The sequence below is a fragment of the Pseudopipra pipra genome, unplaced genomic scaffold (genome assembly GCF_036250125.1).
Source record: "Pseudopipra pipra isolate bDixPip1 unplaced genomic scaffold, bDixPip1.hap1 HAP1_SCAFFOLD_623, whole genome shotgun sequence".
Lineage (NCBI taxonomy): Eukaryota > Metazoa > Chordata > Aves > Passeriformes > Pipridae > Pseudopipra > Pseudopipra pipra.
This window is the reverse complement of record NW_026991112.1, coordinates 1-19216: the sequence shown is the minus strand read 5'-3', so window position 1 is coordinate 19216 and position 19216 is coordinate 1. Positions and strand designations below refer to the sequence as shown.

General features: G+C 62.7%; 2 protein-coding genes across 3 annotated transcripts; both read left to right on the top strand.

Annotated features, from left to right (window-relative positions):
• Window positions 1-474: 474 nt before the first annotated feature.
• Window positions 475-5814, top strand: LOC135408774 (caskin-1-like; the record flags this gene model as incomplete). The annotated part of the gene is made up of 2 exons (XM_064643775.1): window positions 475-996; window positions 5342-5814. Coding segments are annotated over 2 exons (995 nt in total), but the record flags the coding sequence as incomplete, so codon positions are not given.
• A 3495-nt stretch (window positions 5815-9309) lies between these two features.
• On the top strand, window positions 9310-14272 carry LOC135408773 (spidroin-1-like). Of its 2 annotated transcripts, none has more exons than XM_064643774.1 (2): window positions 9310-9442; window positions 12487-14272. In XM_064643774.1, exons 1-2 carry the CDS (start codon window positions 9419-9421, stop codon window positions 13519-13521), a joined length of 1059 nt encoding a protein of 352 aa, XP_064499844.1. In that variant the 5' UTR covers window positions 9310-9418; the 3' UTR covers window positions 13522-14272. The 2 variants fall into 2 exon arrangements, with proteins under 2 accessions (XP_064499844.1, XP_064499843.1); XM_064643773.1 differs by having other exon boundaries at window positions 12475-14272.
• The last annotated feature ends 4944 nt before the right edge of the window (window positions 14273-19216 follow it).

The window sequence follows — 19216 nt, the reverse complement described above, 5'->3', positions numbered from 1 at the left end:
GATCCCACTCAGGACCCCCCCAGGACCCCCCAGACCCCTAAATCTCTCCTGGATCCCACTCAGGACCCCCCCAAGGACCCCCCAAAATCCCTGGATACCACCCAAACCTCCTTCCTCATGTCGCCCCCCAGGCCCCTCCATGGACACCCAGGACCCCCCAAAACCCACCCAGGACCCCTCCCCAAGACCCCTGGGACCCCCAAAACCCCCGAATCCCACCTGGATCCCACTTGGGACCCCCCCAGGACCCCCCAAAATCCCTGGATACCCCAAACCTCCCAAAATCTCCCCCAAACCTCCTCCTTCTGTTTTTCCCCCCAGGCCCCTCCATGGACCCCCAGGACCCCCCAAAATCCCCGGATCCCACCTGGATCCCACTCCTGACCCCCCCAGGACCCCCAGGACCCCCGAAAAAAACCCAAATCCCACCTGGCACCCCTCCCCAAAACACTTGAGACCCCTCCTGGACACCAGGACCCCCCAAAATCCCCCCCGTGCCCCCTCCTCACTCACCCTCTCCCCTCTGTTTTTCCCCCCAGGCCCCTCCATGGACCCCCAGGACCCCCCAAAACCCCCGGATCCCGCCTGGATCCCCACTCCTGACCCCCCCAGGACCCCCAGGACCCCCCCAAATCCCAGCTCTCTCCCACGCCCACCCCGCCCGGCTCCGGGCCCTGCAGGCCCTGGTTGCCCTTTCCGAGGCCTTGGCTGAGCCCGAATCCCTGGACTCGGCGCTGGCGGAGGCCGGGAAGGCCCTGGAGGAGGCCGAGGGGGTCCTGGGGCAGCTGCGGGGGGTCCTGGACGCCCAGCTGGCCGCGGCGGCTCCGGCCACGGCGCCGGACGAGGACCCCGGGCTGTTCCGGGCGCTGGCGGCGCTGGCCCAGGCGGCGGCCGACGACACCCAGAGGGAGCTGGACGGGATCCGCCTCCGCCGCAGGCTCTTCCAGGCCGGGCAGGGCCTGGTCGTGGCCCTGCTGGTCGTCATCAGCCCCATCAGTGAGTAACAAACCAGTACGGACCAGTATGAACCAGTAGAAACTGGTATAGACCAGTAGGAACCACTATGGACCAGTAGAAACCAGTAGGGACCAGTAGAAACCAGTAGGGACCAGTAGAAACTAGTATGGACCAGTAGAAACCAGTAGGGACCAGTAGAAACCAGTATAGACCAGTAGAAACTGGTATGGACCGGTAGGAACCAGTATAGACCAGTAGAAACTGGTATGGACCAGTAGAAACCGGTATAGACCAGTAGAAACCAGTATAGACCAGTAGAAACCGGTATGGACCAGGAGAAAACAGTATAGACCAGTAGAAACCAGTATGGAGCAGCAGGGATCAGTAGGAACCAGTATGGACCAGTATGAAGCAGTGGGGACGGGTACAGACCAGTATGGAGCAGTGGGGACCAGTATGGACCAGTATGGAGCAGTGGGGACCAGTATGGACCAGTATGGAGCAGTGGGGACCAGTATGGACCAGTAGGAAACTCTATAGACCAAAGCAGACTTTCCCCTGCCCTGACCAGTATGGACCAGTATAAACCAGTATGGACCAGTATGGACAAGTGGGACCAGTAGAAACCAGTACGGAGCAGTGGGACCAGTATGGACCAGTATGGAGCAGTGGGGACCAGTATGGACCAGTATGGACCAGTGGGACCAGTATGGAGCAGTGGGACCAGTATGGACCAGTATGGAGCAGTGGGACCAGTATGGAGCAGTGGGACCAGTATGGAGCAGTGGGAACCAGTACAGACCAGTATGGAGCAGTGGGGACCAGTACGGACCAGTATGGAGCAGTGGGACCAGTACAGACCAGTATGGAGCAGTATGGACCAGTATAGACCAGTACAGACCAGTATGGACCAGTAGGAAGCTCTATAGACCAAGGGAGACTTTCCCCTGCCCTGACCAGTATGGACCAGTATGGACCAGTATAGACCAGTATGGACCAGTCTGGAGCAGTTTAGTTGAGCAGGAACTACTGGGAGGGGACTGGGATGGCACTGGGGACACTGGGATGGGGACACTGGGATGGGGACACTGGGATGGGGACACTGGGATGGTGGCACTGGGATGGGGACACTGGGATGGGGACACTGGGATGGTGGCACTGGGATGGTGACACTGGGATGGCACTGGGGACACTGGGATGGTGGCACTGGGATGGCACTGGGGACACTGGGATGGTGGCACTGGGATGGCACTGGGGACACTGGGACGGCACTGGGGACACTGGGATGGCACTGGGGACACTGGGATGGGGCCACTGGGATGGCACTGGGGACACTGGGATGGGGACACTGGGGTGGCACTGGGGACACTGGGATGGGGACACTGGGGTGGCACTGGGGACACTGGGATGGGGACACTGGGATGGCACTGGGGACACTGGGATGGCACTGGGGACACTGGGATGGGGACACTGGGATGGCACTGGGGACACTGGGATGGCACTGGGGACACTGGGATGGGGACACTGGGATGGGGACACTGGGATGGCACTGGGGACACTGGGATGGTGACACTGGGATGGTGGCACTGGGAGGGCACTGGGGACACTGGGATGGCACTGGGGACACTGGGATGGGGACACTGGGATGGCACTGGTGACACTGGGATGGGACACTGGGATGGGGACACTGGGGACACTGGGATGGCACTGGGGACACTGGGATGGGGACACTGGGATGGGGACACTGGGATGGGGACACTGGGATGGCACTGGGGACACTGGGATGGGGACACTGGGATGGCACTGGGAACACTGGGATGGGGACACTGGGATGGGGACACTGGGATGGGGACACTGGGGTGACACTGGGATGGCACTGGGGACACTGGGATGGGGACACTGGGATGGGGACACTGGGATGGGGACACTGGGGTGGCACTGGGGACACTGGGATGGGGACACTGGGATGGTGGCACTGGGACACTGGGATGGGGACACTGGGATGGCACTGGGGACACTGGGATGGGGACACTGGGATGGCACTGGGGACACTGGGGTGGCACTGGGGACACTGGGGTGGCACTGGGATGGCACTGGGGACACTGGGATGGTGACACTGGGGTGGCACTGGGGACACTGGGATGGTGACACTGGATGGTGGCACTGGGATGGCACTGGGGACACTGGGATGGTGGCACTGGGATGGCACTGGGGACACTGGGATGGCACTGGGGACACTGGGATGGGGACACTGGGATGGTGGCACTGGGATGGCACTGGGGACACTGGAGGGCACTGGGGACACTGGGATGGGGACACTGGGATGGCACTGGGGACACTGGGGTGGGGACACTGGGATGGGGAACACTGGGATGGTGACACTGGGATGGCACTGGGGACACTGGGATGGTGACACTGGGATGGCACTGGGGACACTGGGATGGCACTGGGATGGGGACACTGGGATGGGGACACTGGGATGGCACTGGGGACACTGGGATGGGGACACTGGGATGGTGGCACTGGGGACACTGGGATGGGGACACTGGGATGGCACTGGGGACACTGGGATGGCACTGGGGACACTGGGATGGGGACACTGGGGACACTGGGATGGCACTGGGGACACTGGGATGACACTGGGATGGTGACACTGGGATGGCACTGGGGACACTGGGATGGGGACACTGGGATGGGGACACTGGGATGGCACTGGGGACACTGGGATGGCACTGGGGACACTGGGATGGGGACACTGGGGACACTGGGATGGCACTGGGGACACTGGGATGACACTGGGATGGTGACACTGGGATGGCACTGGGGACACTGGGATGGGGACACTGGGATGGGGACACTGGGATGGCACTGGGATGGCACTGGGATGGTGGCACTGGGGACACTGGGATGGGGACACTGGGATGGCACTGGGGACACTGGATGGGGACACTGGGGTGGTGGCACTGGGATGGGGACACTGGGGTGCACTGGGGTGGCACTGGGGACACTGGGATGGTGACACTGGGATGGCACTGAGATGGCACTGGGGACACTGGGATGGCACTGGGATGGCACTGGGATGGCACTGGGGACACTGGGATGGGGACACTGGGATGGCACTGAGATGGCACTGGGATGGCACTGGGATGGCACTGGGGACACTGGGATGGTGGATGGTGACACTGGGATGGCACTGGGATGGCACTGGGATGGCACTGGGGACACTGGGATGAGGACACTGGGATGGGGACATTGGGATGGGGACACTGGGATGGCACTGGGATGGCACTGGGATGGCACTGGGGACACTGGGATGGGGACACTGGGGTGGTGACACTGGGGTGTCCCTGGTGACACTGGGATGGCACTGGTGCCACCAGGCCAGTGCCACCCTGTCCCTGTCCCCTCAGTGTCCCTGGTGACCCCGGGATGACCCCAGTGACACGTCCCTGTCCCTGTCCCCGCAGTGTCCCTGGTGACCCCGGGACGACCCTGGTGACCCGTCCCTGTCCCTGGTGACCCCTCAGTGTCCCTGGTGACCCCGCAGTGTCCCCGGTGACCCCGGGATGACCCCGGTGACCCATCCCTGTCCCTGTCTCCGCAGTGTCCCTGGTGACCCCAGGCTGTCCCCGGTGACCCCGGGACAACCCTGGTGACCCGTCCCTGTCCCTGTCCCCGCAGTGTCCCCGGTGACCCCGGGATGACCCTGGTGACCCGTCCCTGTCCCTGTCCCCACAGTGTCCCTGGTGCCACTGGGATGGTGACACTGGTGCCACCAGTGTGTCCCTGTCCCCACAGTGTCCCTGGTGCCACTGGGATGGTGACACTGGTGCCACCAGTGTGTCCCTGTCCCCACAGTGTCCCTGGTGACCCCAGGATGACCCTGGTGCCACATCCCTGTCCCCGCAGTGTCCCCAGTGACCCCGGGACGACCCCAGTGACCCGTCCCTGTCCCTGTCCCCGTCCCCTCAGTGTCCCTGGTGACCCTGGGATGACCCTGGTGACACCAGTGCGTCCCTGTCCCAGTAGTGTCCCTGGTGACCCGTCCCTGTCCCTGTCCCCTCAGTGTCCCCGGTGACCCCGGGATGACCCTGGTGACCCCGGTGACCCGTCCCTGTCCCTGTCCCTGGTGACCCCTCAGTGTCCCTGGTGACCCCACAGTGTCCCCGGTGACCCCGGGATGACCCTGGTGACCCTGGTGACCCGTCCCTGTTCCCGCAGTGTCCCTGGTGACCCCGGGATGACCCTGGTGACCCTGGTGACACATCCCTGTCCCCACAGTGTCCCTGGTGCCACCAGTGTGTCCCCTGTCCCGCAGTGTCCCTGGTGACCCCAGGATGACCCTGGTGACCCCGGTGACCCGTCCCTGTCCCTGTCCCCGCAGTGTCCCTGGACTGGGCCCGCCAGGCCCTGGGCGTGTCCCCCGAGGGCCACCTGGTCCCGTTGCTGGCGGCCTTGGCCGCGCTGTGCGAGGTGGCCCTGCGCTCCCTGGCCGCGTCGCGGCGTCACCTGGCCGAGGCCCGGGGCCACCAGCGCCGGCTGGCCCTGCGCCACCGCGCCCGCGCCGACCACATCGCCGCCGCCCGGGCCGCCCTGGAGGCCGCCAGGGCCACCGGCGGCCACGTGGCCGCCGCCCTGGCCGGGCTGGGCCAGGTGGCGACGCACCTGAGGGATTTGGTGGCCGCGGTGGCGAGGGACGCCGGGGTGGCCCGGCTGCTGGGGACGCGCCCGGCCACCTTCCCGGAGAGCAGGAGGGTCCTCGGGGACATCGCGGTGGCCTTGGGGACGTCCGGGGGGGATGGGGAGGTGGAGGAGGTGAGGAGGAGGTTGGGGGAGGTGGCGGAGGGGGAGGGGTGAGGGGGGACGGGGGGGACATGAGGGGACACCTTGGGGACACCTCGACGTCCCCGGGGACTCTCCCCGTGTCCCCAAGGTGGCCCCAAGGGGCCACCTTGGGGACACGGGGAGAGGTCCCGGGGACGTCAGGGGGTCACCTGGGGACACCTTGGGGACACCTTGGGGACATTGGGAGGGTCCTGGGGACACCTTGGGGACACTGGGAGGGGTCCTGGGGACACCTTGGGGACACTGGGAGGGGTCCTGGGGATGTCAGGGGGTCACCTGGGGACACTTTGGGGACACTGGGAGGGTCCTGGGGACATTAGGGGGTCACCTGGGGACACCTTGGGGACATTGGGAGGGTCCTGGGGCCACCTTGGGGACACGGGGAGAGGTCCCGGGGACGTCAGGGGGTCACCTGGGGACACCTTGGGGACACCTTGGGGACACTGGGGGGGTCCTGGGGACATTGGGGTGTCACCTGGGACACCTTGGGGACACTGGGAGGGCCTTGGGGACACCTTGGGGACACTGGGAGGGTCCTGGGGACATTGGGGGGTCACCTGAGGACACCTTGGGGACATTGGGAGGGTCCTGGGGACACCCTGGGGACACTGGGAGGGCCTTGGGGACATTAGGGGGTCACCTGGGGACACCTTGGGGACATTGGGAGGGGTCCTGGGGATGTCAGGGGGTCACCTGGGGACACCTTGGGGACACTGGGAGGGTCCTGGGGACATCAGGGGGTCACCTGGGGACACCTTGGGGACACTGGGAGGGTCCTGGGGATGTCAGGGGGTCACCTGGGGACACCCTGGGGACACTGGGAGGGGTCCCGGGGACGTCAGGGGGTCACCTGGGGACACCTTGGGGACATTGGGAGGGTCCTGGGGACACCTTGGGGACACTGGGAGGGTCCTGGGGATGTCAGGGGGTCACCTGGGGACACCTTGGGGACACTGGGAGGGGTCCTGGGGATGTCAGGGGGTCACCTGGGGACACTTTGGGGACACTGGGAGGGTCCTGGGGACACCTTGGGGACACTGGGAGGGCCTTGGGGATGGCAGGGGGTCACCTGGGGACACCTTGGGGACACTGGGAGGGGTCCTGGGGATGTCAGGGGGTCACCTGGGGACACCCTGGGGACACTGGGAGGGGTCCTGGGGACGTCAGGGGGTCACCTGGGGACACCTTGGGGACATTGGGAGGGTCCTGGGGACACCTTGGGGACACTGGGAGGGGTCCTGGGGATGTCAGGGGGTCACCTGGGGACACCTTGGGGACATTGGGAGGGCCTTGGGGACATTGGGGGGTCACCTGGGGACACCTTGGGGACACTGGGAGGGCCTTGGGGACACCTTGGGGACACTGGGAGGGGTCCTGGGGACACCTGGGGACACCTTGGGGACACTGGGAGGGTCCTGGGGACACCTTGGGGACACTGGGAGGGGTCCTGGGGACACCAGGGTGTCCCCAAGGTGGCCCTGTGGACATGGGGGTGGCCTTGGTGTCCCCAAAGGAGGGACATCGGGGTGTCCCCAAGGTGGCCCAGGGGACATCGGGGTGTCACAGGGCCCTCAGGGTGGCCCCGAGGTGGGGACCCTGTTGGGGACACTGGGGGGGCACTGGGGTCCTGTTGGGGACACTGGGATCTTTTTGGGGACCCCGAGGGGACATTGGGGTCCTGTTGGGGACATTAGGGGGACATTTGGGGTCCTTTTAGGGACATTAGGGGGACATTTGGGGTCCTTTTGGGGACACTGGGACCTTGTTGGGGACCCCGAGGGGACATTGGGGTCCTTTTAGGGGCATTAGGGGGACATTTGGGGTCCTTTTAGGGACATTAGGGGGACATTTGGGGTCCTGTTGGGGACACTGAGGGGACATTTGGGGTCCTTTTAGGGGCATTAGGGGGACATTGGGGTCCTTTTAGGGACATTAGGGGGACATTTGGGGCCCTTTTGGGGACACTGGGACCTTGTTGGGGACCCCAAGGGGACATTGGGGTCCTTTTAGGGACATTAGGGGGACATTTGGGGTCCTGTTGGGGACACTGGGGGGACATTGGGGTCCTTTTAGGGACACTGGGGGACATTTGGGGCCCTTTTGGGGACCCTGAGGAGACATTGGGGTCCTTTTAGGGACATTAGGGGGACATTGGGGGCCCTTTTGGGGACCCCAAGGGGACATTGGGGTCCTTTTAGAGACATTGGGGGGACATTTGGGGTCCTGTTGGGGACACTGGGGGGACATTGGGGCCGTGGGGTCCTGTTGGGGACCCCGAGGGGACATTGGGGTCCTTTTAGGGACACTGGGGGACATTTGGGGCCCTTTTGGGGACCCTGAGGAGACATTGGGGTCCTTTTAGGGACATTAGGGGGACATTGGGGGCCCTTTTGGGGACCCTGAGGAGACACTGGGGTCCTTTTAGGGACATTAGGGGGACATTTGGGGTCCTGTTGGGGACACTGGGGGACATTGGGGTCCTTTTAGGGACCCTGAGGAGACATTGGGGTCCTTTTAGGGACACTGGGGGACATTTGGGGCCCTTTTGGGGACCCCAAGGGGACATTGGGGTCCTTTTAGAGACATTGGGGGGACATTTGGGGTCCTGTTGGGGACCCCAAGGGGACATTGGGGTCCTGTTGAGGACACTGGGGGACATTTGGGGTCCTGTTGGGGACACTGGGACCTTTTTGGGGACCCCGAGGGGATGTTGGAGTCCTTTTAGGGACACTGGGGGGACATTTGACACCAGGGCCTTGTTGGGGACCCCAAGGGGACATTTGGGGCCCTTTTGGGGACCCCAAGGGGACATTGGGGTCCTTTTAGAGACATTGGGGGGACATTTGGGGTCCTGTTGGGGACCCCAAGGGGACATTGGGGTCCTGTTGAGGACACTGGGGGACATTTGGGGCCGTGGGGTCCTTTTAGGGACACTGGGGGGACATTGGGGCCCTTTTGGGGACCCCGGGGCCCTTTTGGGGACATTTGGGGTCCTGTTGGGGACATCGGGGCCCTTTTGGGGACATCGGGGTCCTGTTGGGGACATTTGGGGTCCTGTTGAGGACACTGGGGGGACATTTGGGGCCATGGGGTCCTTTTAGGGACACTGGGGGGACATCGGGGCCCTTTTGGGGACATCGGGGTCCTGTTGGGGACATTTGGGGTCCTGTTGGGGACATCGGGGCCCTTTTGGGGACATCGGGGTCCTGTTGGGGACATTTGGGGTCCTGCTGGGGACATCGGGGCCCTTTTGGGGACATCGGGGCCCTTTTGGGGGCATTTGGGGTCCTGTTGGGGACATTTGGGGCCCTGCTGGGGACACTGGGGAGCCCGAGAGGACATTTGGGGTCCTGTTGGGGACATTTGGGGCCCTGTTGGGGACACGGGCCCCCGTCGCCCCCCGGGTGCCCCCCGCTGTCCCCCCAGGGCGGGGTCCCGGGCCCGGTGACGTCCCCTCGCCCATCCCCCCCCCCCCCGGGCCGGGCCTCGTCCTGTCCCCGCCCCCCCCGCAGTGTCCCCCCCCCGGGTCCCCCCCAGTGTCCCCCCAGAGCGGCCCGAGGTGTCCCCGGAGCCCCCCCGAGTGTCCCCGACGTGTCCCCAAGTGCCACCACCGGCCATGGAGACCCCCGGGAGCGCCCAGGTGGGACAATCCCGGCACGGGGGGGGGACATTGGGGGTGGGGGGGCAGGGGGGGGCACGGGGGGTGGGGGGGGACATCGGGGGGACACGGGGGGTGGCACAGGGGACAGGGGGACACGGGGGGGGCACAGGGGACAGGGGGGGACGAGGGGGTGGCACAGGGGGTGGGGGGGACATTGGGGGGACACGGGGGGTGGCACAGGGGATGGGGGGGACACGGGGGGGGCACAGGGGACAGGGGGGGACATCGGGGGGACATTGGGGGGACACGGGGGGTGGGGGGGACAGAGGGTGGCACAGGGGACAGGGGGGGACATCGGGGGGACATTGGGGGGACATTGGGGATGGGGGGGACAGAGGGTGGCACAGGGGACAGGGGGGGACATCGGGGGGACACGGGAGGGTGGCACAGGGGATGGGGGGGACACGGGGGGTGGCACAGAGGACAGGGGGTGGCACAGGGGACAGGGGGGACACGGGAGGGTGGCACAGGGGATGGGGGGGACACGGGGGGTGGGGGGGACAGAGGGTGGCACTGGGGACAGGGGGGGACATCGGGGGGACACGGGGGTGGCACATGGGACGGGGGGGACACGGGGGTGGCACAGGGGACACGGGGGGACACGGAGGAGGGGGAAGGGGACAGGGGGTGGCACAGGGGATGGGGGGGGACATCGGGGGGACACGGGAGGGTGGCACAGGGGACGGGAGGGGACACGGGGGGTGGCACAGGGGGTGGGGGGGACACGGGGGGGACAGGGGGTGGCACAGGGGACGGGGGGTCAGGGGGTGGCACATGGGACGGGGGGGACACGGGGGGTGGCACAGGGGGTGGCACATGGGACGGGGGGGACACGGGGGGGGCACAGGGGATGGGGGGGACACGGGGGGGACAGGGGGGGACACGGGGGGTGGGGGGGGCAGAGGGTGGCACAGGGGACAGGGGGGGACATCGGGGGGACATTGGGAGGACACGGGGGGTGGGGGGGACACGGGGGTGGCACAGGGGACGGGGGGGGACATCGGGGGGACACGGGGGTGGCACAGGGGATGGGGGGGACACGGGGGTGGCACAGGGGATGGGGGGGACGGGGGGGGAAGGGGACAAGGGGGTGGCGGAGGGGACGGGGGGGCAGGGGGGCGGAGGGGACAGGGGGGGCAGGGAGTGGCACAGGGGACACGGGGGGACACAGAGGAGGGGGAAGGGGACGGGAGGGACACGGAGGGTGGCACAGGGGGCAGAGGGGGTGGCGGAGGGGACACGGGGGGACACGGAGGGGGGAGAAAAGGGGACAGGGGAGTGGCAGAGGGGACACAGGGGACACGGGGGTGGCACAGGGGACAGGGGGAAGGGGACGGGGGGGGTGGCAGAGGGGACACGAGGGGCACAGGGGACAAGGGGGACACGGGGGGTGGCACAGGGGACACGGGAGGACACAGGGGGTGGCACAGGGGGGGAACAGAGGGGACAGGGGGTGGCACAGGGGGACACGGAGGGGGTGGCACAGGGGACGTGGGGTGGCAGGAGGGACAGAGAATGGCAGGGGGTGGCAGAGGGGGACAGGGGGTGACAGGAGGTGGCAGAGGGGACACGGGAGGGGACGGGGGGACAGGGGGTGGCTGGGGGGTGGCAGAGGGGACAGGGGGTGGCAGAGGGGACAGGGCGTGGCAGGGGGGTGGCAGGGGGGGACACAGAGGGTGACACGGGGACGGGGGGGTGGTAGAGGGGGACAGGGGGGATGGGGGTGACGGGGGGTGGCAGAGAGGACGGGGTGGCAGGGGGTGACAGAAGGGACAGGGGGACACGAGGGGAAGGGGGGACATGGGGGACAGAGGGGACAGGGGGTGGCAGGGGGGGACAGGGGGGACAGGGGAGACATGAGGGGAAGGGGGGACAGGAGGGGGGGACAGGAGGGGGACAGAGGGGACAGGGGGTGGCAGGGGGGTGGCAAGAGGGGGACAGGGGGACACAGAGGGCCGGCAGGGGGGTGGCAGAGGGGACACAAAGTGGCAAAGGGGGGCAGAGGGGACAGGAGGTGGCACAGGGGACAGAGGGGGGACAGAGGGTGACAAAAGGGGGAGAGGGGGGTGACAGAGGGGCCAGAGGGGTGACAAAGGGGACAGGGGGTGACAGAGGGGCCAGAGGGGTGACAAAGGGGACAGGGGGTGACAGAAGGGACAGGGGGACAGGGGGTTGGGGGTGGCAGGAGGGACAGAGGGGACAGGGGGTGGCACAGAGGACAAGGGGGACGGGGGGGACAGGGGGTGGCACAGGGGATGGGGGGGCAGTGAAGGGGGTGGCAGGGGGGTGACAGGGACAGGAGGGGGTGACAGGGACAGGAGGGGGTGGCAGAGGGGACAGAGGGAGGGGGGATGTCCCCAAAGGGGACAGGAGAGACCTCCAGGGAGGGGACAAGGGGGACACTGAGGAGGGGACAGGGGGGACACTCAGGAGGGGACAGGGGGGACACTCAGGAGGGGACAAGGGACAGGAGGGTCCTTGGGAGGTGACGGGGGGACACTGAGGAGGGGACAGGGGTGTCCCTGGGAGGTGACAAGGGACAAATGTGTCCCGGGGAGGGGACAGGGGGGACACTCAGGAAGGGACAAGGGACAAGGGGGACACAGGGAGGTGACAAGGGGGTCCCTGGGAGGGGACAGGGAGGACACCGAGGAGGGGACAAGGGACAGGAGGGTCCTGGGAGGGGACAGGGGGACCCTGGGAGGGGACAAGGGGGACACTCATGAGGGGACAAGGGACATGGGGACACAGGGAGGTGACAAGGGGGACCCCAGGAGGGGACAAGGGACAAATGTGTCCCTGGGAGGGGACAAGGGGGACACTGAGGAGGGGACAAGGGACAGGAGGGTCCTTGGGAGGGGACAAGGGGACACTCAGGAGGGGACAGGGGACAAAGGTGTCCCCAGGAGGTGACAAGGGGGACCCCGGGAGGAGACAAGGGGGACCCCGGGAGGTGACAAGGGCCACCCCCTCCCCCGTGCCATCCCCGCCACCTCCCCGTGTCCCCCCAGGTGCCCCCAGAGGTGCCCCCAGAGGTGCCCCCCGAGGTGTCCCCTCCGTCCCTGGAGCCGCTGGTGGCCGCGGTGGCCGCGCTGCACGAGCTGGGCACCGTCCTGGGGGCCACCGCGGGCGACCTGGCGCTGGCCCCGACGTGCCCGTCCCTGCGAGGAGCCCTGGTGGCCTTGGCCCACGACCTCGCCCGCGCCCTGCGCCCGCCGCCCGCCTTCCCCCTGAGCACCATCCTCGCCCGGGCCACCCACGATGCCACCGGTGATGCCACCGCCCCGGGGGCCAACTGGCCCGAGGTGGTGGCCGCGGCGCGGGCGTGGCAGGACGAGGTGGCCGCGGCCGCGGCCGCCTGGGCCGGGCTGAGCCGCCGGGCCGCCGAGCTGGGCGAGCTCTGCCAGGCCGTGGCCACCGACGAGGGGGCGGCCGTGGCGCGGCTGGAGGCCACCACGGCGCGGCTGGAGGCCGCCAAGGGCCGGTGCCACCGAGGGCTGGGCGACCTCCTCGCCGCCGCGGCCACCCGGGACCTGCTGGCCTTCGACAAGGAGGAGGTGGCCACCGCCCTGAGCGAGCACGAGGCGCGGGTGGCCCGGGGCGCGGCCGCGCTGGCGGAGGCCGCCGAGGAGCGGGGGGAGGCGGCCGAGGCGCGGCACGAGGCCGGGGTGGCCGCGGGGCGGGCGCGGAGGGCGCGGGAGGCGACGGGGCCGCTGCGGGGCCTGGCGGCCGCCTGCGAGGGCGCGGCCCGGCTGCACCGGGGCATCCTCGGCCGCGTCCGCGCCGCCGTGGCGGCCACCGAGGAGGCGGCCAGAGGTGGCCACGGTGGCGGCGGTGGTGGTGGTGGTGGCCGCGGGGGGGTGTTGGCGGGGGCGGAGGGGGCCGAGCGGGCGTGGTCGGCCGCGGGCGGGCTGGGCCGGCGGCACCTCGGGGGCATCGTGGGCGACGTCGCCGTCCGGCTGGCCGGGGGTGGCACCGGGGCGGGCACCGGCCCTGAGGTGGCCGAGAGGATCCGAAGGGCCAGGGGGGACATCCCGGCACTGCTGGAGGGGAAGTGACGTCATCGGGGACGCGGTGACGTCACCGGGGATGCTGTGATGTCATCGGGGGCGTGGTGATGTCACCGGGGACGTCAGTGATGTCATCGGGGATGGTGATGCCACTGGGGGTGTTGTGATGTCACCGGGGACGCTGTGATGTCATGGGGGACACCGTGACATCACCAGGGAGGCCAATGACGTCATCGGGGACCGTGACGTCACTGAGGATGCTGTGATGTCATTGGGGACCTTGTGACGTCACCAGGGACACTGTGATGTCATGGGGGACACCATGACATCACCGGGGACACCAGTGATGTCATTGGGGATGGTGACGTCACCAGGGACACTGTGATGTCATGGGGGACACCATGACATCACCGGGGACACCAGTGATGTCACCTGGGATGCTGTGATGTCATCAGAGACGGTGACGTCACCAGGGGTGCTGTGACGTCACCAGGGGTGTTGTGACGTCACCGAGGATGCTGTGACATCACCAGGGACACCATGACATCACCGAGGACATCAGTGATGTCATCACAGACGGTGACGTCACCAGAGACGCTGTGATGTCATCAAGGACACCAGTGATGTCATCGGGGACGGTGACATCACTGGGGACGCTGTGATGTCATCGGGACACCAGTGATGTCACTGGGGATGCTGGGATATGATTGGGGATGGTGACGTCATCAGGGCTGGTGATGTCACATGCGACGCTGTGATGTCATTGGGGGGCGTGGTGACATCACCGGGGACGCTGTGACATCACCAGGGGCACCAGTGATGCCTTTGGGGACACCAGTGACGTCACTGGGGATGGTGACGTCACCAGGGACGCTGTGACATCATCATGGACGCCGTGACGCCATTGGTGACACCAGTGACGTCACCAGGGTGGCTGTGATGTCATCAGGGCGACCGTGACATCACCGGGGACAGCAGTGATGTCACCAGAGACGCTGTGATGTCATTGGGGACACCAGTGACGTCACTGGGGATGCTGTGACATCATCGGGACACCAGTGATGTCACCAGGAATAGCAGTGATGTCACCAGGGATGCTGTGATGTCATCGGGGACAGTGACGTCACCAGGGACAGCAGTGACATCACCAGAGACGCTGTGATGTCATCGGGAACGCTGTGATGTCATCGGGTACAGTGACATCACTGGGGACGCTGTGATGTCATCGGGACACCAGTGACGTCACCAGGGACACCAGTGACGTCATATGGGGACGCCGTGATGTCATCAGGACACCGGTGACGTCACCAGGGATATCGGCGACGTCACCAAAGACACTGTGACGTCATCGGGGACGCTGTGATGTCATCGGGGAAAACAGGGAATTCTGGGACCAATCGGTGGATTTTTTGGGGGTTATTTGGGGGGTTTGGGGATTTTTTTATTAAACGGAATTTTTTGGGGATTTTCTGCATTTTCAGATGATTTTTTGGGGATTATTTGGGGATTTTGGGGATGATTTTTTGGGGATTATTTGGGATTTTTGGGGATGATTTTTTGGGATTATTTGGGATTTTCTACAATTTTGGATGATTTTTTGGGGATTATTTGGGATTTTGGGGATGATTTTTTGGGGGATTATTTGGGATTTTTGGGGATGATTTTTTGGGATTATTTGGGATTTTTGGGGATGATTTTTTAGGATTATTTGGGATTTTTGGGGATGATTTTTTGGGGATTATTAGGGATTTTTGGGGATGATTTTTTGGGGATTATTAGGGATTTTTGGGGATGATTTTTTGGGGATTATTTGGGGGTTTTGGGGATGATTTTTTGGGGGATTATTAGGGATTTTTGGGGATGATTTTTTGGGGATCATTTGGGATTTTTGGGGATGATTTTTTGGGATTATTTGGGATTTTTGAGGATGATTTTTTAGGATTATTTGGGATTTTTGGGGATGATTTTTTGGGGATTATTTGGGAGTTTTTGGGATGATTTTTTGGGGATTATTTGGGAGTTTTTGGGATGATTTTTTGGGGGATTATTAGGGATTTTTGGGGATGATTTTTTGGGATTATTTGGGATTTTTGGGGATGATTTTTTGGGGGATTATTTGGGGGTTTTTGGGATGATTTTTTGGGATTATTTGAGATTTTTGGGGATGATTTTTTGGGGATTATTTGGGGGTTTTGGGGATGATTTTTGGGGATTATTTGGGATTTTTGGGGATGATTTTTTTGGGGATTATTTGGGACTTTTTGGGATGATTTTTTGGGGGATTATTTGGGGGTTTTGGGGATGATTTTTTGGGGGATTATTAGGGATTTTTGGGGATGATTTTTTGGGATTATTTGGGACTTTTGGGGATGATTTTTTGGGGGGATTATTTGGGATTTTGGGGGATGATTTTTGGGGATTATTTGGGAGTTTTTTGGGATAATTTTTTGGGGGATTATTTGGGATTTTTGGGGATGATTTTTTGGGGATTATTTGGGATTTTTGGGGATGATTTTTAGGGGATTATATGGGGGTTTTGGGGATGATTTTTGGGGATTATTTGGGATTTTGGGGGATGATTTTTTTGGGGATTATTTGGGATTTTGGGGGATGATTTTTTGGGGATTATTTGGGATTTTTGGGGATGATTTTTTGGGATTATTTGGGAGTTTTTGGAATAATTTTTTGGGGGATTATTTGGGATTTTTGGGGATGATTTTTTGGGGGATTATTTGGGATTTTTGGGGATGATTTTTTGGGGATTATTTGGGATTTTTGGGGATGATTTTTTGGGGATTATTTGGGATTTTTGGGGATGATTTTTGGGGATTATTTGGGAGTTTTTGGGGATGATTTTTTGGGATTATTTGGGATTTTTGGGGATGATTTTTGGGGATTATTTGGGATTTTTGGGGATGATTTTTTGGGGGATTATTTGGGATTTTTGGGGATGATTTTTTGGGGGATTATTTGGGATTTTTGGGGATGATTTTTTGGGATTATTTGGGATTTTTGGGGATGATTTTTTGGGGGGATTATTTGGGGGTTTTGGGGATGATTTTTTGGGATTATTTGGGATTTCGGGTTTATTTTGGGTTGATGGGAACCCAGGCATTAATTAGATTAATTAACTTATGGATTAATTAGGGGTAAATGCATTTTACCCGTGGCCACTATGAGCTAATTAATTATTAATGTGAACCCTGGACATTACAGGCTAATTAACTATTAATGATTTATCCTCGCTCATTATGAACTAATTAATTATTAACATGAATCCCGGTCATTATGAGCTAATTAAGTGTTAATGATTTACTCACAGCCATTATGGGCTAATTAACTATTAATGATTTACCCTCGCTCATTATGAGCTAATTAATTATTAACATGAATCGTGGCCATTATGAGCTAATTAAGTGTTAATGATTTACTCACAGCCATTATGGGCTAATTAACTGTTAATGATTTACCCTCGCTCATTATGAGCTAATTAATTATTAACACGAATCCCGGACATTATGGGCTAATTAACTGTTAATGATTTACTCTCGGTCATTATGGACTAATTAATTATTAACGTGAACCCCGTGGGCTAATTAGGGGTAATTTGGGGGGGGGGTTGCCTCGAAAAACTCCGAAATCTGGGGTGAAAAAAGTTCATTTTTTGCATTTTAGAGGCGGTTTTAAGGAGGGGGGAGGGGTCAAGAGGGGGCGGGGCCACATCTGACCACGCCCCTCGAATTTTGGGGAACCCCCCCGAACAAATTTGGGGGGTTTTGCCTCAAAAACCTCTGAAATTTGGGGTGAGAAATGTTGATTTTTGTCGTTTTAGAGGAGATTTATTTTGGGAGGAGGGGCAGGGGTGGGGCCAAGAGGGGGCGGAGCCACATCTGACCACGCCCCAATTTTTGGGACCCACCCCCCCTAACCCTTCCTAAAAAATTTTGGGGTCCCCGCCCCCCAAACCCCCAAATTTTGGGTGGAAAATGTTCATTTTTGTCATTTTAGAGATTTATTAAAGGAGATTTAAAGGGGGAGGGGTCTCAGAGGGGGCGGGGCCACACCTGACCACACCCCAAAATTTTGGGGACCCCTCCCAACCCCCTCACCCCAAAATTTTCGGGTCCCCACCCACAAAAAAAACTCCAAACACCAAATTTTGGGTCAAAAATGTTTATTTTTGTCGTTTTAAAGGAGATTTTAAGGAGGGGGAGGGGCGGGGCCAAGAGGGGGGCGGGGCCACACTTGACCACGCCCCTCGAATTTTGGGGTCCCCTCCCAACCCCTGCCCAAAAATTTGGGGTCCCCACCGCCAAAAAAAACCCCAAGTTTTGGGTGGAAAATGTTTATTTTTTGTCGTTGTAAAGGAGATTTACGGGGAGTGGGCGTGGCCTCGCTGGGCGTGGCCCGGGGTGGGCGTGGCCAATTGGGGGGGGCGGGGTCTCAGGGGGGGACGGCGTCGCCCACCCAGCGCAGGTACGGGGGGTTCCCCTGAGCCACCGGCACCGCCACCACCTCGGGCACCTCGTACGGGTGGTGGGGACCTGGGGGGGCACGGGGGGGGTCAGGGGGGGACCCCAAAATCCGGGGGGGACCCCAAAAACCCCCCCAAAATTCCCCCCTGACCCCCAAAACCCCCCAAAAAACCCACAGGACACCCCAAACCCCTCAGGGTCATTCTGACCCCCCCCCAGGCACCTCGTACGGGTGGTGGGACCTGGGGGGGCACGGGGGGGGTCAGGGGGGGGACCCCAAAATCTGGGGGGACCCCCAAAAACCCCCCCAGACCCCCAAACACCCCCCCCAAAATCCGGGGGCACCCTCGGACCCCCAAAACGCCTCTGGGACCCCCCAGGGCAACCCATGGGGTGGTGGGACCTGGGGGGGCACGGGGGGGTCAGGGGGGGACCCCAAAATCCGGGGGGACCCCAAAAACCCCCCCAGACCCCCAAACACCCCCCCAAAATCTGGGGGAACCCCAAAATTCCCCCCAAACCCCCAAAATCACCCCAGACTCCAACACCCCCCCCCAAAACCCCCCAAAATCCCTCTGGGACCCCCCCAGGGTAACCCATGGGGTGGTGGGACCTGGGGGGGCATGGGGGGGTCAGGGGGGGACCCCAAATCCGGGGGGACCCCAAAACCCCCCCCCAGACCCCCCAAACCCTCCCCAAAATCCGGGGGCACCCCAAAATCACCCCAGACCCCCAAAATTCATCAAGAACCCCCCCGAAAACCCTCTGGGACCTCCCAGGGTAACCCATGGGGTGGTGGGAGACGGGGGGGCACGGGGGGGTCAGGGGGGGACCCCAAAATCCGGGGGGACCCCAAAAACCCCCCCAGACCCCCAAACACCCCCCAAAATCCGGGGGCACCCCCAAAACTCCCCCTAAAATGCAGGGACACCCCAAAATCTCCCCCGACCCCAAAATCCCCCCAGACCCCAAAACCCCCCCAAAATCCGGGGGCACCCTCAGACCCCCAAAACACCTCTGGGACCCCCCTAAACCCCCTCAAATCCCCCCAAACCACCCGCAGGACTCCCTGAAATCCGTCTATGACCCCCCAGGACCCCCCAAATCCTCCCAAATTCCCCCAAATCACCCTCAAATCCCCCCCAACTCCCCCTCCAGGACCCCCCAAATCTGTCTCTGACCTCCCAGGACCCCCCAAATCCCCCCAAAAATCCCCCCCCGGACTCCCCAGACCTCCCCAAATCCCCCCAAAATCCCCCCCCGGACTA

What these genes read in the sequence shown, in the direction of transcription:
- LOC135408773 (XM_064643773.1), top strand. Translation starts at nt 9,419, where the DNA reads ATGGAGACCCCCGGGAGCGCCCAG. An exon ending in AGACCCCCGGGAGCGCCCAG is followed by an intron (nt 9,443 to 12,474) that starts GTGGGACAATCC and finishes GTGTCCCCCCAG; the next exon opens with GTGCCCCCAGAGGTGCCCCC.